A 19961-nucleotide genomic window follows, 5' to 3' on the forward strand; every position below is an offset into this window, starting at 1 on the left:
ACCTGTGTCCTAGGAAACCTGACAATAAGGTGAGGTCAAGTAGTAGGAAGGAATGGAAAAAGGCCCAAATAAGGAAGGGGGCTTGCTGATACGGGGACCGTGTGACGAAAGCGAAGCTGACGATGCGGGACGCCCAATGCAAGGGACAGCAGCGTCCGTGAACCCGTCCCTGTTCCTGTTGGTTGAAGTCGCCGTGGCTTTCTGTGCTCAAGGCAAGGTGCGGCACCTTGAAGATGATGATCGGACCAAGGTTCAGAGCGCGCCAAAGGCGATTGCGTACTCGTTGGATCCGGCCGGGCGGGAATGGATTTGGGACCCGGTGCTGCTGCTGCTGCTGCTGTTCTCTACACCGAGAAACAACACGAAAAGCAATGGATGATGGATGGTGACGATGGAGCTAAGGTGGTACAATCTTAAAGTCAAGCAGGAGCGAAGAGTCTGGTTATACAATAATAAATTTGCATCCACAGGTAAAGTAGTAGGTATTTGCTGAGACTAGAGAAGGGCCCGATAAATTTGCCTGCTGAGGCGCAGTTTGAAAGGGACGGGCAATATAGAATAAAGAACCGCTTCTCGGTCTTCAACGAAACACACAAAGGCCAGGAAGAGGCGCCTTCAAGCTAAAGTATCTATGTGGAGGCACAGAAGGACTCCCGGTTGATCTCTCTTCAAATTGCAGTGAGTGCCTTCCTAACATTAGAGAAGCTAAAATAAAAAGTAAAGTGCGGATTAAACTTGACGGGAGGCAAAAGATGCCGCTGAACGGCGCGAATGATGCGAATGCTGCGAGTGATCAATCTGGAAGGCAAAGAGCTGGAATGGAAAGGCAGGCCCAGGCCGGGGCCTCCCTCCCTCCTTCCCACCTATCCGTTCTTACCAGAACGGCAAATCTCACCTCAACCAGACGGGACCTGCTAGATCTATCCCAGTAGGGCAGGTCCCTTAAAAGACGCGATATTGGAACTTGCGATGCAGAAGGACACGCATCATACACACTGCAATCTTTACTACCTGACCATCCGGACCCGTGGGAGACGTGGTTAGAGTTCACTATTGCGAGTAGCAGATGGCGAATGAAGTCACTGACACGAAGAAGACGTTCTTCACGATCTGACACCATCCCGAATTCCTGTCTCGGCCACATCATCAGAATTTACTATGAGATTCCACCTGTGGGAAAGCGGACGGGTCTTGTTTTGTTTCGGCTTCCGGCTCATTTTGGCTTCCTTGCCCTTTCGTCGCCTCTCATACCTCCACAATCCACAACACAACACATCCAACACCTTTACGATGTGCAAAGGCAGCCCGTAACACCGTCATACGACCTACCGTTGACCAGTATAGCCCGTCGCCGTGCCATGCTGACGAGTTCCCCGTTTCTTCCGTCGCTAGGACATGCTTGGCTCCAAGCTCACCCATTGCGTAGCCAACCGAACGGACAGTCACGGCCGTCATCACGCATCCCTATCTTTTGGTATCCACCCCGAAGGAACAACACACCGGCGGTCCGTCCGGTGCCCGTCACCAAGTTTCGCCATTTCGCCATGCGTCAAAAGACCAGACTTTACACGCGCCACGAGGCCCAGCGGAACCAGGGCATTGCCGTTCCCCGTTTCCTCGTGGACACCAGCAAGACGATTGGGAGTGGGAGGGGGCCGGGAGGGGTATCTTGCAGCGAGTGTGCAGCGGCTGGCCCCCCCCCCCCCGGCACAGCAAGGATGGCCCGGAGCCGCGAGCAAACCGCTGGCCCCAGACACGCCCAATCACGACGGCTGTCTGTGTCAGTCGTCGTGGGAGTGGCAAGGTGATGCCCGCTTCGCCAATGCAGTTAATCTGCTTGCTTTTTAACATTCGGGCGCGTCCACCTCGAATCACGGCCAACTGGGAAAATTGACAAGCCAGGGCAGGCTGGGGCGGCGCGCAGACTCACGTGCCAACTATTTCCCATCTCTTTCCATCCATACTGAATGAACTTGGGGAATCAAAGTTCGACAAAAGAGGACGAAAGATTCTGCATTACATAATCCATCTGCATAGCAGACCTGCACTCTCAATCCCCCAGAATAAGCAATTCGATAATCGAAGCTAGCGAAGGACCATCGGAGTTGCTTCCACAAGTTGACAAGTGTCCGTACACTAAGCATGCGGTGCAGTCCCCCGGCCTGGCCGCCATCAGATACAAGCGTACAGAAGAACGACACTTCCTCAGATGTTCTAGGTGTCCGTTCTGGAATCGCCTTTTGAATTCTTTGCCCTGCTTTTGGCTACTTCTGTTTGATAAAGTAAGTACGAGCTTGACCGTGTGTGAGGGAATGGTTTGGATACAGGCCAGGAAGTTTGTCCTGCCAGTATCGACTTCTAACATGGCGCAGCCTCTTGATAGGGCTCTGGAGCTCGAGGCTGGATACATCGATACCCCTCGGCTGATGAGGAGAATGATCACAACGTCACACACAGGCATCGGTGGGTTATATACCTCAGAAACCCCAACAGCTGTGATGAGACTGGTTACACAGAGTTGTGTTCTGGAAAACAGGAAGAAGCAACAGTGACAAAGCAGACAAAGAACTGCCGCTTCTTGTCATACCCATCGCCCCAGTGCCCTGAGCCACTGTCAACGGTGAGAGACAAGACATCAACAATGTGGAAGCAAGGGGTGTGTGCCATGAGGTCCGATGTCAAGTTGCATGCCTTCCTATCTCTGAGTGTGTGAAGGGAGGTTTTCCAGAGCGCAAACAGAAACATTCGTATACCTGGACGCCTTTCAAATACAGGTGACCTATTTGCACGTGGATGTGAACTTTCTATATATAGCTAGCTCTCGATTTACTGCGTATATTCCATTGAATCCTTGAAAGACGAATCAGGGGCCATTGTAGGGTTACTCTTTGTTTTCGAAAGCAAGGGGACTCTGTCGCCGGATCCATCTTCATCTGGTTTCTATGACTTTAACACATCATCTAACTCCATCACCTACCGGGAAGTCCTGAGCTAAGTTAACATTCAAACTTTGGATGTTTGCTGGGAAACCGCATTGTGAAGAAAAGAGTGTAGGTGGGCCTCCATGATTTGCCTCTCTCCCTGCTGGTGTTGACATGCCCATGCCTGGAGTACGTGCGCACAAACATACATTAGGTATGCACGATATGGTCTCCTAAGTTCATGATATCTTGCGCAAGCGTTGCGGAAGGGGACACTGTGCTCAACTCCTCAAGGTGCGCAACGAACAATTATGATGAATGAATGCCTCGATTGTGGCTCCACCCAGCACTTGTCATCGGTGCCATCCAAGCCATCGCAAGTCGATCTAGAACGAGACGGGTATCGTGTCGAATAGCGACTAGCCAAGTACCAAGCCGAATTCAGACTAACGCATCCCCACCTCACCAATCGTCAGGGCCACCCCCGGTCACGACCATCTCGGCTCCGGCCTTAGCCTGGCAATTGGCAAACATCTCCCCCGTCGTCCCATCCCAAAGTGTTCCAGTGGGCTCTTCCATTTACTCCAATCTTCCAGCATCCATTTGGGCGGTCCTATTCCATTAATTCTGGCCGTTACCCCCAAACTTTGGTGCACGTCCCCTGCAAGAATCGACTTTCTCCCATCCAATTTGTCCCAACCGGAACTTTCACCACCGTCGCCGAGGTTTTTCCCGTCCCGAATGTCGGATCGTCACTTCAGTTGTGGAAAGACCAACCCAACTGAAGTAGATCTCTTTTACACTGCTACCTTGTTTGAATACACCCTCGAGTTTCACCGATTGTCTTCCTAGCAGCGCGTCGCTGTCCATAGCCACCACTTGACGGGGGTCTCCTCGGCCGCATACCGGAGAAAACAGTACGCCACGCCGGACGTCTGCGACACACCTAGTCGAGCTCGTTGCTTTGCCATACATATCTACTCACTCGCCCTACCTTGACCTCGGTCACGACGAAACCCGCCGATGAACTTCGCCCTACGAGATATATGAGGCGCGCCTTCCCGAGACCTGCGCCGTCGCGTCTGCCGTTGTGTCGAATATTGCTGTTCGCCGAAACGGGACGAGACCTCAAAGTGCAAGAGTCCTGGAGGCAAGAGGGGTCGAACCGCACTCTCCCTCTTGGTTCAACCACCACCCTTCCACTTGAGACGGTCGCTCTTTCCCCTAGGTATCGACGCAGAACCTGCTTCCGACTTCGACTCTGACTTTTGTTGGCTGGCGACCTGTCACTTCAGAGCTAGCTGAGACTTCGGCCTCATGGTACGCGCACACTTTTACTTTTCCTTTCTCTTGACAAACCACAGCCTCGTTAATCAGAATGGCCGACTCCAGTCTCGCTCAAGATTCCCCTTCGCTCCCGCCGCGCTCCCGCCGCAAACCCCGTAAACGACCGCCCAAAAACAAAATGTCACCTCACAGGGCCCAGCAAGATATAGCTGGAGGGCCCCTCTCAGGAGCGCAGGTCGCCCGCTCGAATGAAACTGTCAACTTTCTGCTAGGAAATCGTCGTCCAGCATGGATGACCTCGCAAAATGAACCAGCATCTCGCGGCCCCCATACGAATAAGGGACCGACGCCAAGAAATCGCCAGGGTGTTTATGGTGTCCCGATAGTCCCAACCCAAGCGCCCCGGGAAGAGACCTCGACAAACGCTTCGAATCCCCCCTCTGTGCTAGGAACTGTCGTGCCGTCTGCTTTCCGACTTCGACCGCATCAAAACCTACAAGACAAGTCGACGGCTGCGCTTGAATCCAACCAACTCATAACGTACTCCCCCTACCCTATTTCATCTTCTGGAATCCCGCAGTCTTTCCCCTCGCCCACAACGCCACAACCGTCTCTAACGTTTTCCTTCGACAGTGATTGCGCAGCCGCTCTTCCCTCTCCGGCACCAACTGACCAACCTAGTCCTCCCACAGTCACCTCAAACCAGACCTCGCATCAAACCCGGGAGACTTGCCTTCAAAGTCCAGAGCTCGGGCTTGATTTTGCAGCCAACAACTCAAACGCAACAACGGCTTGGACTGGCGAGGCCCGCGCCCAGGAAACACCAGCAAATTTGTTTGCGCAAAATTTCTCGGGAGCTGGCGCTGGAAGAGCTGTTCCAGATCTGAGCAACCCGACTCCTTTATCAACAAATCTTCATTCCACCTCAAGATTCTCCCTCATCGAATCCAGTGAGCATCCAGCGCTGTTGACACCGTCAGTTGCGCTTCCTGGAAACCCACCAAGCTCGTTCTCGGTGTCACTCCCTCTGGTTCCCGGCTCTCAAGCCGCGCCTAGCCCTACGCTCAATATATCATCTCGACCATCATCCGGCCAGAATCCTAGACCGCCAGCGGTTCCAAGTCCGCTTATTGCTGGTCACCACACGCCACAGCCTCCTGGCGAAAGGCAAGATGCCTATTCCCATGCAGTACAGCCCGCAGGAACTAGCCGGGACTCGCTAGATAGCTTCCTTCAAGTCGTCATGGCCAAGAACCTCGACAGCTACATATCCGATCGCGGCGGCATGGCCAAACTTCCAGAAGATGGCACCACGGCACCCAGAGTACGGCTTCTCAAAGACGCCATTGAGAAGTCTGATTACTTCTACATAGTCCTTCACCAAATCCTTTGTTTATGGACGCTTGACACAAAAGCCGCACAGGACCTCCTTGGTCTTCCTCCTGACGTGACGGACAGCGCACTCGGCATTGTACAAAATGTCCTTCGGAAGAACGAAAATATGGGCCAGGACACGATTTTCTTCTTCGCAAACTTTCCAGCTAGTAGTGCCTCTGGACTTTGGCATACTGAAGCCTACCGCAACCACACTGGGGACATTTCCAGATTCCTAAACAATCTCCACGAACAGTGGAATAGGATTTTGGTTCCTGCCATGCGACCTCACTCAGGTCGAGGCTATCCTATCTTGGCAGACGAACTGCGCTATCAGCTCAAACTTCGGTCTCCGATTCTAGAGACTATTTTCTTCACCGTCACTAGGAGACACACTGGTGTCCCAGACGGGCTCATCGCCGATCAGATGACTGCGCTATTCCGACAAGATTCTCAGAACGACCAAACACAGATGTCCGAACAGGAGCAAAGGGTGTTCCAACACTCGCTAATATCGCGATACAAGATCTTGGTCAGTCAAAGTCAACAGCAGCAGCAACAACAACGGCAGCAACAACATCAAAAACGGCGAGTAGCACATCAGCAGCAGCAACACCCTCAGCAGCAGCAGCACCCTCAGCAGCCCCCTCAACAACAGCACCATCAGCAACAGCCGCATCAACACCAGCAAGCTCACCTTCAACAGCAACAGGACTACGCCGTAGCAGCCGCCATAGCACAGCAGCAAACCGCAATCGGCAATCTTACCAGGATGTCTACCAACTTCTCCCCAGCACAAGCCAATGCGCCAACACCGATACAAAATTCTCCAACTCAAGGGTTTGACGTGTTTCCATCCCCAACGGCTGAAAATATGGCCGGGATGCCAAATTCCTTTAACCAACGCGCCGGACCAGTACCGTCACAGTTGAGGCTGCTCAGTCAACCCCTGACGAACCAGCCCCTGACCCCAACAGGCTCGCCTCACTACCCCAGCATGCAGTTGCCACATGTGGCACATACTCCAGGGCAGATATCTCCAGTTCTCCGAGCACCTCCAGGGGGGCTATCAATGTCTATGCCAGGCCTGACATCGCCTACACAGGCTGTCACCCCTAGAGCCCCCTCACTTCATCCGCCTGGGGTGTTTCATGATCCCGCACATTATCAGGCTCAACCCCATAATCTAGGTTATCAGCTCCTCCAGCAAGCTCGCGATGCGGAACAAAGGCGTGCCAGGTCTCGGCAACTGGATACTGCCCAGGGCCAAACCCAGGCTATGACGCAGCTGCAAGCTACGAACGTGGCCCCCCCTAGAATTCAACTCCATCACCACCACCATCACTCCTCTCCGCGGCCTCAAGGAATACAGCAGGGGCCGTCACGTGGAGCGGCTGTGCGTACACCAGTAATGCAGCAGCAGTCTTCGCCTCAAAGTGTCGTTTCTATTTCGCATGCGAGCCCAAGAGGGTTGGGAATCACTCAGGGAGCCCCGAGTACGCAACCAACGAGGCCTCCTTCGGCTAGCTCTAGGCCCACTCGTGACGCAGCAGGACGGCTCATAGGCAACCTTTTCCGACCACCCAACGTGTCGATTCCGCTAGATCGTATACCTCATACACCTTGGGAACCAAAGGCTGTGGGAATCGCACTTCACCAAGTCCAACTTCGGAGTCCGAGAAGAGTGCCACGAGAGTTACCCAGTGCGGGAGACCAGTCAAAACCAGTGAGGTTTTATCAGTCCATCAAAGAGCTTGCTCTAGGTCCGATCGCAACACCAGCCAAGAACTGCGTGCACCGCCTCGCCTTTGTGGTGCCCGACGAGCACTGCAACAAGCTCTGCCCAATGAGCAATTTGGTTGGCGACTGTGTTCCAGTCTCGGAGTACTTTGAGGGGTCTCTTCGATACCGTCTTCGTCTCTGCGAGTCCCCAGTCAACCCGGCTGAACCGGCAACCATCTCAGAATCTGTCTGGGCAGTAGCGCAATCCTACTGGCCTGAACATATTGCTATCATGGTCAATGACAATGTCGTTGCGGTCCGACGAAAGCAGCATAATGGGCAGCACCTGCCTGTGGAACTCACTCCATACATACTGGCTGGCACAAATTCAATATCTGTCAGCATCAGCCCCATGCCCGCGGCTCAAAAGCCAAACATGATGTACTTTATGGGTGTTGAAGTGGTTGAGACGCTGAGTCATGACAGCATTGTCAATATGGTTTTGAGCCAGGGCACAATCTCGGCGGACACGACAAAGCAAGTTATCCGGAGCCGCCTGGAACCAGTGTCTTCTGATGGGGACGATGAGCTGGTTGTGGTTGGTAGCGATCTCAGCATTGATTTGGCCGACCCTTTTAGCGCCACGATATTCCAGATTCCAGCACGCGGTGTTAGCTGCACACACATGGAGTGCTTTGATCTGATCAACTGGCTACAAACCCGACCGGCCAAGCCTAGGTGTACCGCGCACGGGGCTGGCGATGCATGCCGCGTCTGCAATCGCGGCATCGAAGGGAGACCTGAGCCTTCTTTGGTTGACAAGTGGAAGTGCCCTCTTTGCGACGGGGATGCTCGCCCGTATAGTCTTCGAGTTGATAAGTTTATGGAAGACGTTCGCAAGAGCCTCGAGGCTGAGGGCAAACTTAATACGAAGACCATTTATGTTAGGGCTGACGGAGTGTGGAAAGCCAAGGAAGAGGAGGCTGATGACGACGAGGAAGATGATGCAGAAAACGGGCAGCCGCCAGCCAAACGGGCCAAGACACGGCCGTCGATACCGGAGCCAGAGATCATTGAGCTAGACTGATTGCCAGGAGGCTAGAGCTTTGGACGTATGATTTGGGACCTCGAATACGCTCCCTTTCTTGCTCTGGGAAACAAGTTTTTTTTTTTTTTTTTTTTTTTTTTTCTTTTTTGCTTTGCGCGGGCATTGGGATGCCGAAATGATACCATCTGCAACATCTGGGCGTTTGGGGAATTCGTGATAGGGTGGGATACCCTGCATTAAAGCATTGCAATCCTACATGTTTGATGAGGGGATTAGGAGAGACAACATGATATTAGCCATCAGCTTTCAGCGACAATGACGATAGGCACTGGAAGCTATAGTTACGTAGCTTTCAAAGCATGTGTACGAATACATACAGCACTTTAATACCCACAAGCCTGCCATATTATAGCTGTGAGACGACTTTATTCATGCAGAAAGTGTACTTTCAACATGGCTCAAGGTTGAGTACTTTTGCTCAAAGTGAGCTCGGCCATGGGTACACATTTTCCAATCATCTCAAGTTTGACGATGTTCAAGCTTTGTCAGGCAGAAATTCAACAGAGGGTGGTTCGCCTCTTACTGCGTAGGTTGACAAGGGGTCTATTTAAGGTACAACCCAAGGTCGGCAATATCGGCAAGGTGAGAGGACTAAAGTACCTCAAGTCTCGAGGTAAGACGACTGGCAGCAAGGGAGTGACAGCGATGGTGATTGGGTCAAACGCCCAATGACATCAACCCTACCTTTCCTTCCACCTGCCAGAGCTGAATTCAACCTGACACATGCGCTGTATCTGTATCGAATCGACCCAACTCAACGCGGCCTCTTACCCATACTTATTGCGGGAATAAACTTGGCTTGACAACAGTGAACTGTTATCTTACCTTATCTTACTTTGCTTTTGTGCTTCCTGGTGAGCGTTTGCAATAGGCACCGTCCTTTCCTTACCCTTGCTTTGAGAGACGGCTGGAGCTTTTGAGCCTGCGCCTTCGGTCTCGCCTCCGTAGGCCTACTGGTACTCCCCAACTCAATTGTCACTCAGCTCTGACGGCGAGGCTTGGAAGAGGGCTCAGCCACACGCGTCTACGTCGCCTCCTTGTGAACATCACGCTGTGTTCTATCCATACGGACAACATCGAATTAATCATCGTCTATTACCAGGAAAGCCGAGACAGCGAGTCGCCTGAGCTTTTCGGCCTTTCCCGCATCCCGCGGCGACGCAGACCATACCGACGACGCCGACTGCGCCGACTGTAGCTTCTGCTTCTTTCCACGACTTCCGATGAAAGCTCCCTCTCGATTTCTTGCAGGTTTCTGATGAACTGAAGCGAACCTTCCTCACTTCCTCTTCCGCCGTCGTTCTTGGCTACCTCACCATACTATTCCATACACCTCACTTCTAACGCAAAGCATTACGCGCAGCCAAGAGAAAAAAGACCAAGACCGGGAAAAAAATAGATACCACCCCACCTAGGTTGCTTGGACTAGATTGCCCCTCATTCCAATTCGGAGCTCGCACGGTGCAATACGTTCACTTAATTGAGGTCGAGGAGCTGTTTTGCGACGTCTGGTGCGCCTGTTTGTCTGTGCCTCATCCCACCTCCGACCGGCAAAACCACCATTGCAGAGAACCAAAGTCGTGGCAGCACATTACACGAAGCGCACTGGGTACCTGAACCACATACCATCAACCGACGACACCTCCCACACCACCACCACCAGAGGATATCCTCTTAAACAAGGAAGGCGCGGACTGAGCAAATACCAGAAACCCACAACCATGTCGATCAGAATAGCACTCGACAATGCGCCAGAGTTCTACACCAACCTAGACAATGTCAAAGGCCGCGTCGTGCTCCACCTGAGCCGGCCGGAGCAGATTGGCGGCATCGTCGTCAAGCTTGAGGGTGAGTCCAAGACCGCCCTCGGCCTGCCGCAGGACAGCTATCACGAGCGTAACACCCGGCCCGGAGGCGGGCCCGGGAGCATCGCAAGTGAGAACCACAAAATCCTCTACCGGGTCGCACAGGTTTTCCCGACGTACGAGGAGGACCTCGGCGGCGGCGGCTCGAGTTTCTCCCAGAGCTACGTCATCCAGGGAGGTCAGCACGAGTTCCCCTTCAACTTCAAGCTGCCCATCAACAATGCCTGCAGCGATCCCGTCTCCATGTCCAAGATTGGTGGCATCGGCGGCATGGGAGGCTTCGGCGCCGGCATCGGACCCTTTGGACTCGGCGGTGCCCGGGTCATGGACGGGAGCAAGCAGCTCTTCCTGCAGCACGTCACCAAAACCTTGCCGCCGTCCTTCACCGGGTTCCCCCGGCAGGCCGAGGTGCGGTACTACCTCAAGGTCACCATCCAGCGCCCTGGCTTCTTGAAGGAGAACTGGCGGTACCAGATCGGCTTCAAGTTTATGCCCATCGAGCCACCCCGGCCTCCAAAGACCTCGCAGGAAGCCTTTGCCCGTCGACCTTTCACCTTTAAGCCGCGGCCCCGGAGCTTACAGACGAAGAAGTCAACCATGTTCGGCTCCAGCAGGGACGACGGCACCGGGGACGCCAATGCCGTGCCGCCGTCCATCGAGCTCTCTGCGCGCCTGCCACACCCCCCGATCCTGACGTGCAATCAACCTTTACCGCTACGGCTCATCGCAAAGAAGCTCGTTCCATCACATGAGCAGGTATACCTCACCTCCGTCCAGATCGAACTCGTAGGCAATACCCGCGTACGATGCCACGACCTCTTCAACACGGAAGTCAGCAAATGGGTCGTCGCCACGCAGTCCGGTCTCAGCATCCCGCTCCTCACGGACCCGACCTCGGAAGACCTGAACCTCGAGAGCGTCATCCCGGACGACCTGTGGCGCTCCATCCCGCTACCCAACACCGTCGCGCCCTCCTTTATGGCGTGTAACCTCCAGCGCTTCTACGAGCTCGACATCCAGTTGGGTCTCTGCTGGGGCAAACCACCCACGCGCGGCGGCTTCCTTAACTCGACAAAGGAGAACCCCGCGGCGCAGACCATCTACCTCCCGCTTCATTTCTCCAAGATTCAAATTTACTCGGGTATCGCGCCGCCGCCGCAGCTCCTCGAGGCGCTCGCGGCGCAGGCTAACAGGCCCGGCGCGGCGACGATGAGCATGCCGCCTAGGTTACCCCCTCGCACGGCGCAGTCTGCCCCCGTGACGGCCACGCAGGGGAGACCACATGGTCAACAGCAGCAGAGACCACCGCAGCAACACCCTGCTATGGCGGCGCCGCAGTATGATCCGCTGTATCCGCCGCAGATGGGCACGCCTGGAGCAGCCAACTTCGACGAGGCGCCGCCTAGCTACGATGAGGCTATGGCTGCGGAGGCGCCTGCGCCGGGACCGGAGTCGAGGCCGGCGTATAGTGGCGTTACGAACGAGAATGCGCCGAGTCAGATTCCGGAGAAGGGGAATTAGAGAAGGTGGATGAGAGCTGAGAGATGGGGTCTGGAAGTGGGTGTGTTTTGATGTTTGTGTGTTTTGAGATGCTCGGGCTCCTTGGGAGAAGATGCGGGTGTAGATTGGAGGGATAGGGATACATTGGGGAGAAACTAATGAGTAATGTCGGGGTTTGTTTGGTATGTTCTGAGAGGGCTGGTGGAAGCTCGACAAGTAGGCACCGGTTTGGGAAGGGGGAAGGAAAGGGATTAGTGGAGGGTGAAGCGTTTTCGTTTATTATACCATGACCAATATTGAGGGGGTGTTATACTTTGAACTACATGACTCTTCACAGGGCACTGCTTTCGTGGCTCTATGACGAGGGAAGACTTTCGCATGTTTTGTTTTCGTGGTCTGGTCTCGTCTGTACCAGATAAAGCGGAGCTGGAAGGGTACTTTCTTTTCAGGTAGCATGCCGGGTATCTCTTCAAGTATAGCATAGCCATTATTAAAGCTTCCTAGTGTTTGTGACGCTATATCCAAGGCACAAGCCGTGTCTGTAGAGCTACCAACTGAGGTATCCCAGATGTGAAGCTTCTCTCTGCGCTTTCCGAGACCCCGTGTACGTCTCCGGATCCCTGGGACTTTGGATTGCGGAGGTATAAAAACTTTCGGTCGTGAGGTACCTCGTTTCGTTTACAACGCAGCAAACCCCCCACTGGTTGACGAGTTGCAAGGTGGAACAGTCATGATAGCCTCTAGAAACGGCGGGTGATCTGAGCCAAGGCAAGACACATGCTCCCACCGCATCCCTGCACGGGTCTTTCTGAGAAAAAAAAAAGACGAAAGAAGGCTTACTATGTTGGCATTCCTAGTCGGCTCAATATTCAGGGGCGAATAGAAGGGAAATGGCAAAGATAGTTGACTGGCGCTGTAGTTGAAGTCGATTTTCTCCCATCTCTGCGTGGTGTACCTCGTAGAAGCCTGACCAAAGTTGCCGCTCTCGAGCACTTTACCGCCCTCGCCCACCTGCAGCTCGGCATCTCCCACGCCGCCGATGCGCAGGGGCTCGCCCCCCTCGAGAAGCTCGCCGGGCTGGTCTCCAGGTCGTCCAACGAGCTAGCAACATGTCCGCAGCAAGACGAGACTGTGGCCGCGATAGGTTCTTGCCGGAGATGTTCTCGCTTACAGTCACACCGCATCATCATCATACCGCATCATGTGTTCTTGCCGAGGAGACTTTTCTCGACGCAACGAGCCTGATTTTATACTACTGGGCATGTCGCAGATCAACCTAGCTAGATGCCCGCAAAATTTCCTGATGGTAGGACCAGTCGGAAGGAAGGAGTCACCGCTCTACCTTATTATCAAAGGATGGCTTCTGTAAAGGGTTCTAAATTCCGCCGACGCAGCCTTGCTCATCCTTTTCCATAGCCTTAGGCTATCCAGACTCTAGGTAATGGGCCTTGCTATTGTCACTTCTCTTCTAGTCTCTCGCATAGACCATGATAGTATCCAAAACCGTCGCCAAGGTACCAGTCATCTTCTCTTTAATGTATAGTATTCACTAGTGAATACGAGCCAGAGGGATGGAGAAGAGGTGATGAGAGTCTTTAGCTGACTCGACGGTGCACCTAGCTCTAGGTGCTATACTGCAGCAGCATTCTTTCATTCTTTCATCTAAGAAACCCTTGACTTGAGATCTGCTTGTCGCTTCGGATCTCGATGCAGTACCCTATCACGGCTACATACATGTGCGTTGCTGGCTTCTTGTTGCGGCTGCGATTACGGCTATTTATAAGCTACAGATAGTATGGATAGATTGTTTCCTTTGGGCTGATATGATGATGGGCCCTGAAAGTGACGCGTCCTCGTCGGAAGTTGGACTCGATCTCTGGAAACCAGCTCAAATTTTCAGCCATGGGACTTATAGTGCCCACTGCTGCCGGGGAGTGAATGCGAAGCTGTCTTCATTGATAACCCCTGTAGTAGTAAGGTGCCTTACTTCAGGAAACTTGACTTTTGCTATGCAATGCAAATCTATGTCAACCATGGGTGATGGACATTCCATTCATGCTCGTGCTCTCGTGATATATGTCGTAGGCTCCTTTCCCTCTTGTAGCCTTCTGGTCAAAGACTTATAATACGTCTCAATGCTTACACGTCTTCTGGATCTATTCCAGCCGATAACGCCACTGCTCGCTGCGTCTATCCCTTGCTCGTTCGTAGTCTTACACACCTCCTAGTTGAGATTACAGTAGTAGCCAGCATCATTATACATAGCCCTCAAAGTGAGTTCCTCGCATACCTTATACATCAACTGCTTCATAAACCCTCCTTGGCCAACATATCCGCAATATCGAGATAAAACGCAACAGCATTAAACGTCCTCGTCTGCCCCATCCACACCTTGCGCAACGTCCACTTGAGCCGATTCGACCAATTGATCAAATCCAAATGGCTCACGTCCAGCAGCGTGCCCTGATACTTTCCCCACCGACTACTCGCAACACTCACCAACCCATCATTCGCCCCCTCGGCCTCCTCAATGACCCAATGACTTTGCCGAAACGGGCTCAGTAGTGGCGGCCGGTCCGTACACGCGCCATAACTAAAATACCGCACCTCATCGCTGTCAGGGGTAGCAGGGTTGAATTCTCCCTCCATGTACCGCTGCGTAAGCTGCTCAAAAGCCTGCGTCCCCAACCCGGCACGCTCAATAAGCCCGTACAGATTCGCGAGCTTAATGGGGCCTTGCCCATCCAACAGATAATCCGCAAACGCGCTCCCGCGGTGCGGCGTCGCTACGGTGACGAGACTAAGGACTTTGACATCGCGCGGCTTGAGATGGGAAATCATGTAGCGGGCGTCCAGCCCGCCCATGGAGTGCGCGACGATGTTGACGGCGCGGCCGCCGGCTTTGGCGGCGATGTCGGCGCCCAGTTTTGCGGCGCGCTCCTCGATGGAGCCCGAGGGCGGGACGGAGGTGGTGATGATGTTGGACGGACCGGAGAGGGTGCTCAACGAGTCGGAGATGCCGCGCCAGTAGTGGATCGGCGGGACATAGGCGCCGAGGCGCAGTTCGGAGAAGCCCATCAGTCCGTGAGCGAGGACGATGGGGTTCTTTGGCGTGTCTGGCGGGCGTGTAAGTGCGGGTGGATCATTATGGTTTGGACAGAGGCGGGGTTGGGAAGCAGGAGGACTCGAAACGGTACTAGGAGGACAATATCCTTGAAAGGGCAAACAAGAGAGAAAGGGGAGAGGATCGGATCGGATAAGAAGGAGGGGGACAAAATGGTACCATAGTGTTCTCTAACGACGGCATACTCGTCCGATATCTGTTTGCCCAGGTCTCTGAACCTCGGGTCACCTTCGTGCTTCGGCCGCAAGTGCGAGACGGAGAAAGGACGGCTGTCTCGGGCTGCAAGAGGGCGAAGCAAGCGATGAGACGCGGTTGGCGCACAAATGAGCCGTGAGGAGGGCGCGCAAGGGCGGCACCTCGTGAGGCGTGCGCTGTTCATGGCATGGAAGGAAGAGCGTAAGCCGCCGCGGGCGCGGGGTGGTGGGGAGAAGAGAGAGTGAGGGAGAGAGAATCTGGCAAGTCTCTGATTCTCTAGTCACTTGATGAGGATTGGATGTACCCTCCGTTCGCCTCAGTTGGTTGGTTGTCCCCCCTCTTTTCTGTACCGGTTTGTTTGCTTTGCTTGTTTTTCTCGAGGATGTGAATGGCCTGGCTTGGTTCCGGTCCCTCGACGTTTCTGTTTTCTTTACTGTGGTACAAGGTTCGTAATGGAGTGTGGAACGAAGATGCTTGCTCTGCAATCCCAAAGTCTGCATACGGAGAGTATGTGTGTGTGTGCTGCGGAAAGGAAGGAAGGAAGAAACGCGCATTTCTGAGCAATGAGAGGTGTTTGCCAAGCATGTTTAAGCGCCCGGCTCTTTGACGTCACGCAGGACCGCGGCCGCGAACAGTTTAGCGCGACAGCGAGGGGGGGGGGGTCTCTCGGCCGGAGGGTCCACCGTGTGCTGGAAGTATAGTGGAGCCTTCCTTGGGGGCCTGGCGTGCGGCTTGCGGCTTGCCCTGGGCTTCGGCCGCTAGTGATTAGTGGACGGATGTCTCCCGCACAATCCACCAAGCTTGGTCAGAGCTTCTTTCTTCCACTTCCTCCTCCTTCACCCTTGTCTCTGTCCATATGCTCTGTGCGATCTGCGCCCTTGTCGACCGGGGGTTGGGATAGTCCACAGGCAAAGTTCATGGATAACGTTGTTGGTGTTGGTCTTTTTGCTTAGCTTCGCTGGCCTGCAGCACTGCAGATTGCCAGATGCTGCCCTGAAGTTTGCCAATCCTGTTCCGCCTTCGGGTGCCGGTCCCGGTCCTTGTCCTTGATCAGAGTTCAGACTTTCCCGTCCCAGGTTCCCCGTCGCCCCAACTGCCAAAACCAACGCCCACCGGCCGTTGGTTCATCTCCTTGCTGTCGTCTTCCGCCGCCATCTTTCGAGGGTGTCTTGGTGTGAGGGCGGCCGCATTATGCAGCCTGCAGTTGCCTGCTGTGCGGTGCGGGCGTGCGCACACAGTTTGTTGCACTGCACCTGCCATGGCAGCCCATGGCAGGAGAAACAAATCTCGGGTACGTCGGCCATGATTCATCGGCTCCTGGCGATCGGCCAGTGCCCTCTCATTTTCTTCCATGTTCATGTTCACCCTCTCTTCCCTCACTGCATGAAGATCATCGATGCTACCGTTGGCTGGCCTCAGAACCAACACGCACGAGACAGGAAATCCGTAAGTCGGGCTTCGATTTTGAAACCTGTCTGGCCTCTCGAGTGTGTTTGCCCTTTCGCGAATGATATCCCATCGTTGACTGTTTCCCCCGCTTCTGGGACCACGTCTTGATTACCTGCCCCCAGCCTCCACCGTGTCCCCAGGCCCAAAGTGCAATGCGGCGTAGCAGCTCAAAGTTCAAAGGACTGGCTGTGAACCAATGTGTTCGACACCCTCACGTAGCCATGCTGTAGGGCAGATGAGAGCAACGGCTGCTTTCGCCATTGGACGACGGCCCCCTGCTCACCGGCCATCGAAGACCAACATGGCCTCACTGAATGACCGTCCAATGTAACCTCCTCATCTGCGCCGCCCGTGGGTAAACAGGCCGCAACCGCCAACCTTGCCTGCTTGATTGGTCCAGAGCTCATGCTGAAGAGGGCCCGGATCTGCAAACTTTCGACTGTTGCACCGTCGAACCGTTCCGCTGGGACGGCTTCGCCCTCTCACGCCCGCTATCCACACCCACACCTGGTGTTTGTTTGCTTGCCAGCCTCGCTGGCTCGTTGGGAGGCGTCAGCGCCTTCTTCTTCCTTCGCGGCAGTTGGGCATCTTAGAAAACGCCAGTCAGCACTGCTTGTTGTTGTTCATCAGTCAAGTTGCGATTCGTCTTATAGGTACCGCCGTTGCTGCGTTGTCAGTCACCGATGAGAAGTGCTCACAAAGTTGCCCGGTTGAAGGTCGACTGAAGAAAGTTCTTGTTGGTACAACGTCCCTTCCGTAGTGGATGTATCCATAACGGATGAAACCGCGGAAGCTGATGGTGTGCCCGTTTGAATCGACCCCGGCTTGGTCTTGCGTGTACCTTACCTCCATCTCCGTCGGGCCGCTCGTCTTCATTGTCCACGGCCTCTGCTGTCCGCAATCATCCATATCCCAACCGTCGCGATTATGCAGACCGGTTTGCTGGAATGCTTGATCCATTACACACCTGGCTTCTGCCGCGTGTATATATCCCCAATGCCCGGCGCGCTTCTTCCTTTCCCGCTCCTTCTCTCGGCATGTCCAGCCATCCGATGGTCAAGCGACGCAACGTTCACTGTCGCCTGTCAAGTGGAACGTGAGCACAATGACAGGCGACTGCGGAGACTCGTGCCCCTACCCGGGGGGCTTTACCTCCTACTCGCCTTCGGTAATTGGGAGTGCCATCTTTCTGGTAGCCTTTGCGCTGCTCGTGCCTCTGGCCTTGTACCAAGGCTTTCGTTTCAAGACGCCTTTATTCGCGTCGACTCTAGCGACCGGTCTTCTCCTCGAGGTCTTGGGCTTCGCTGGAAGATTGAGGCTCCGAAATGATACCGCCAGCGGGACTTCATTCTCCCTTTGGCTCATCGGCGCCATCTTGGGCCCTACTCTCATCGCAGCGGCCATATGTCAGATCCTTCCCCATGTCATCGCCCTCTACGGTCTCGGCATTGGCTTTACCCGGCCAAGAGTGGCTGTCTTGTTCCTCATCTTCGCTCTTGCTCTCGTCATTGCATTGGAAATTGCCGGGGTTGTCTCAGCTGTCTTTGGGCTCGGAGGTGTACAGGTAAGGATTTCATCGTTCTGCTGCCTAGCAGTCCCCATCTCTAACAAGCCCCAATAGACACCGTCGATTCTTCTGGCCGGCTTAGGCGTTCAGATTTTGGCGTTGCTGCTCTTCGTCGGATTGTTCCTCTGGTTCACCCAGAAGCTTCCTGACCCGAAACACATTGCCGTGTACCAAGCACCGCGTTTTAAGAACTTCGTCAAGAGTAAGTAGACCCATTGCCGCAGGACCAACATAGTCTGACGATCTTTTCTCAGTGATACCAGCAGTCGCTGTCGTCTTGGTGGGGCACACCATCTATCGCCTCGTTGAGTTCTGGGACGGACTCGATAGCCCTCTTCAGCGGTCGGAAGCCGCTTCACTGGTCATCGGAGGTGCTCTGCCATTCCTCGTCGCCTCAGTCTTATGCGTATACCATCCTGGTGCATCTTTCGGTCGAGCGTGGGGCCTGACATCGCCGCGATATCGATCTTTATCACTGAGGTCGCGCCGCGGTGCTCCGTCGCCTCTGCAGTCGCCAACTGCACCTTGGGACGACCACAAAGGACCCCGTCAGCCGGGATTTACTGCCACCCGGTTCCCAGACAAGAAGATGTCGCCCGTCGGAGTTGGCCCAGTTCCCTTGAGAGAGTCAACAATGGCAAGCAAGGTTGCCGGTAGTCCCGGCAATAGATCGGTCACCTACCCAAGCCCCATTGCTTCGACACACAAGTTGAGTCCCATTGGCTCACAACACAAAATGAGTCCAACCTTCCAGGGCACTCAACAGCCGACAAATCCCAATCGCTACAGTAACACCAAGCCCAACGCAAAGCCGATGGTAAATAGTGAAGAACTGTGGTAGCGAGAAGTTGGCAAAGAGTGGCTCTCGATTCGTGCAATGGTATATCCTCTTTCATGCGGTAGCGTGGCGTTTGATATTTTCGGTGGCTGAGAATGCTGCGGCCTTTTGTCTTTTTTGTCACCAGGATACCATTCTCCTGTATATACCTTGGGTGGCTAGAGTTGATCTCGATATTTATATTTACCCATAGCTTCTGCATTTCGAAATGTAAATTGCTTGAGGTTACAAAGTAAAAGCACCCGTAGCTTTCCTCCAGAGGAAGTATGCTAAGCCAAAAGCTGCGCCTCCGAGGTGTCCGGCATGTCCCACTCCTGTGTCCCGCTCGGTACTCAGACAGTAGGCATCCACGGCAAACATTCCCAAGACAACAAGGCGCAAGGGTAGAACTTGATGTGTCCCGGAAAGGCGGACCTTCATCGTGGGAAACATTAACGCCAGAGCTGTGCCGAGACCAGTCAAGGCTCCGCTTGCTCCAACAGCCGTCCTCTCGGCATTGTTCTTTGCTCCCCGTCTTCTCCTGGCATTGAAAATGTGGCAAAGGCAAGCGGTGATTGCACTCCCAAGGGACAGTACAATGAATCGTAGCGGCGATACACTGAGTAAATAAAACGACTCGACATAAGTTTTATATGTTGACATGTTGACGAAAAGGTGTAAAGGCTGGATGTGACTAAAGGCCGAGGTAAAGAAGGTGAGTAGTCGGGGGTCACTTGAGCTAAGCATAAAGTATTTGTGAAGAAATGCGGAAAGACGCCTGCGGTCTATCGGGAGCGAAGAGAAGATTGGATGGAGCGCGGTCAGCCAGGCCAGATGGATGGCAATATTGCTCACGGGAACTCCGTAGAAGAGGGCAGTCCAGAGCGGTCCAATATTGCCGGGTGCAAATCTTGCGGGATACCCAAATGCTGAGAGTGATGCCATATTGATACTGTCTCCTGTGATGACTAGTGGGTACTGGAAATGAGAGGCGACGCTTAGACGCGGAAACTGTGAAGTGGTGCCGTTGGG

At 54.0% G+C, this 19961-nt stretch overlaps 9 protein-coding genes across 9 annotated transcripts; 5 read left to right on the plus strand and 4 right to left on the minus strand.

Moving 5' to 3' along the window:
* Window positions 1-136: 136 nt before the first annotated feature.
* CCOS01_08755 (uncharacterized protein) lies at window positions 137-379 on the plus strand (the record flags this gene model as incomplete). The annotated part of the gene is made up of 1 exon (XM_060456916.1): window positions 137-379. One exon carries the CDS (start codon window positions 137-139, stop codon window positions 377-379), a length of 243 nt encoding a protein of 80 aa, XP_060313190.1.
* A 694-nt stretch (window positions 380-1073) lies between these two features.
* On the plus strand, window positions 1074-1808 carry CCOS01_08756 (uncharacterized protein; the record flags this gene model as incomplete). Its single annotated transcript, XM_060456917.1, has 1 exon — window positions 1074-1808. One exon carries the CDS (start codon window positions 1074-1076, stop codon window positions 1806-1808), a length of 735 nt encoding a protein of 244 aa, XP_060313191.1.
* Window positions 1809-4299: 2491 nt separating this feature from the next.
* CCOS01_08757 (MIZ/SP-RING zinc finger) lies at window positions 4300-8391 on the plus strand (the record flags this gene model as incomplete). Its single annotated transcript, XM_060456918.1, has 1 exon — window positions 4300-8391. One exon carries the CDS (start codon window positions 4300-4302, stop codon window positions 8389-8391), a length of 4092 nt encoding a protein of 1363 aa, XP_060313192.1.
* A 1742-nt stretch (window positions 8392-10133) lies between these two features.
* On the plus strand, window positions 10134-11798 carry CCOS01_08758 (arrestin; the record flags this gene model as incomplete). Its single annotated transcript, XM_060456919.1, has 1 exon — window positions 10134-11798. One exon carries the CDS (start codon window positions 10134-10136, stop codon window positions 11796-11798), a length of 1665 nt encoding a protein of 554 aa, XP_060313193.1.
* Window positions 11799-12517: 719 nt separating this feature from the next.
* Window positions 12518-12980, minus strand: CCOS01_08759 (uncharacterized protein; the record flags this gene model as incomplete). The annotated part of the gene is made up of 3 exons (XM_060456920.1): window positions 12518-12535; window positions 12618-12878; window positions 12957-12980. The coding sequence occupies 3 exons, from the start codon at window positions 12978-12980 to the stop codon at window positions 12518-12520; spliced, it is 303 nt and encodes a 100-aa protein (XP_060313194.1).
* Window positions 12981-14084: 1104 nt separating this feature from the next.
* CCOS01_08760 (triacylglycerol lipase) lies at window positions 14085-15280 on the minus strand (the record flags this gene model as incomplete). Its single annotated transcript, XM_060456921.1, has 2 exons — window positions 14085-14893; window positions 15061-15280. The coding sequence occupies 2 exons, from the start codon at window positions 15278-15280 to the stop codon at window positions 14085-14087; spliced, it is 1029 nt and encodes a 342-aa protein (XP_060313195.1).
* A 765-nt stretch (window positions 15281-16045) lies between these two features.
* CCOS01_08761 (uncharacterized protein) lies at window positions 16046-16251 on the minus strand (the record flags this gene model as incomplete). The annotated part of the gene is made up of 2 exons (XM_060456922.1): window positions 16046-16141; window positions 16204-16251. 2 exons carry the CDS (start codon window positions 16249-16251, stop codon window positions 16046-16048), a joined length of 144 nt encoding a protein of 47 aa, XP_060313196.1.
* A 1399-nt stretch (window positions 16252-17650) lies between these two features.
* Window positions 17651-18953, plus strand: CCOS01_08762 (uncharacterized protein; the record flags this gene model as incomplete). Its single annotated transcript, XM_060456923.1, has 3 exons — window positions 17651-18109; window positions 18167-18314; window positions 18367-18953. 3 exons carry the CDS (start codon window positions 17651-17653, stop codon window positions 18951-18953), a joined length of 1194 nt encoding a protein of 397 aa, XP_060313197.1.
* Window positions 18954-19175: 222 nt separating this feature from the next.
* On the minus strand, window positions 19176-19874 carry CCOS01_08763 (rhomboid family protein; the record flags this gene model as incomplete). Its single annotated transcript, XM_060456924.1, has 1 exon — window positions 19176-19874. One exon carries the CDS (start codon window positions 19872-19874, stop codon window positions 19176-19178), a length of 699 nt encoding a protein of 232 aa, XP_060313198.1.
* Between the last annotated feature and the right edge of the window lie 87 nt (window positions 19875-19961).

The sequence above is a fragment of the Colletotrichum costaricense genome (genome assembly GCF_030867565.1).
Source record: "Colletotrichum costaricense strain IMI 309622 chromosome Unknown Scaffold_8.1, whole genome shotgun sequence".
Taxonomy (NCBI): domain Eukaryota; kingdom Fungi; phylum Ascomycota; class Sordariomycetes; order Glomerellales; family Glomerellaceae; genus Colletotrichum; species Colletotrichum costaricense.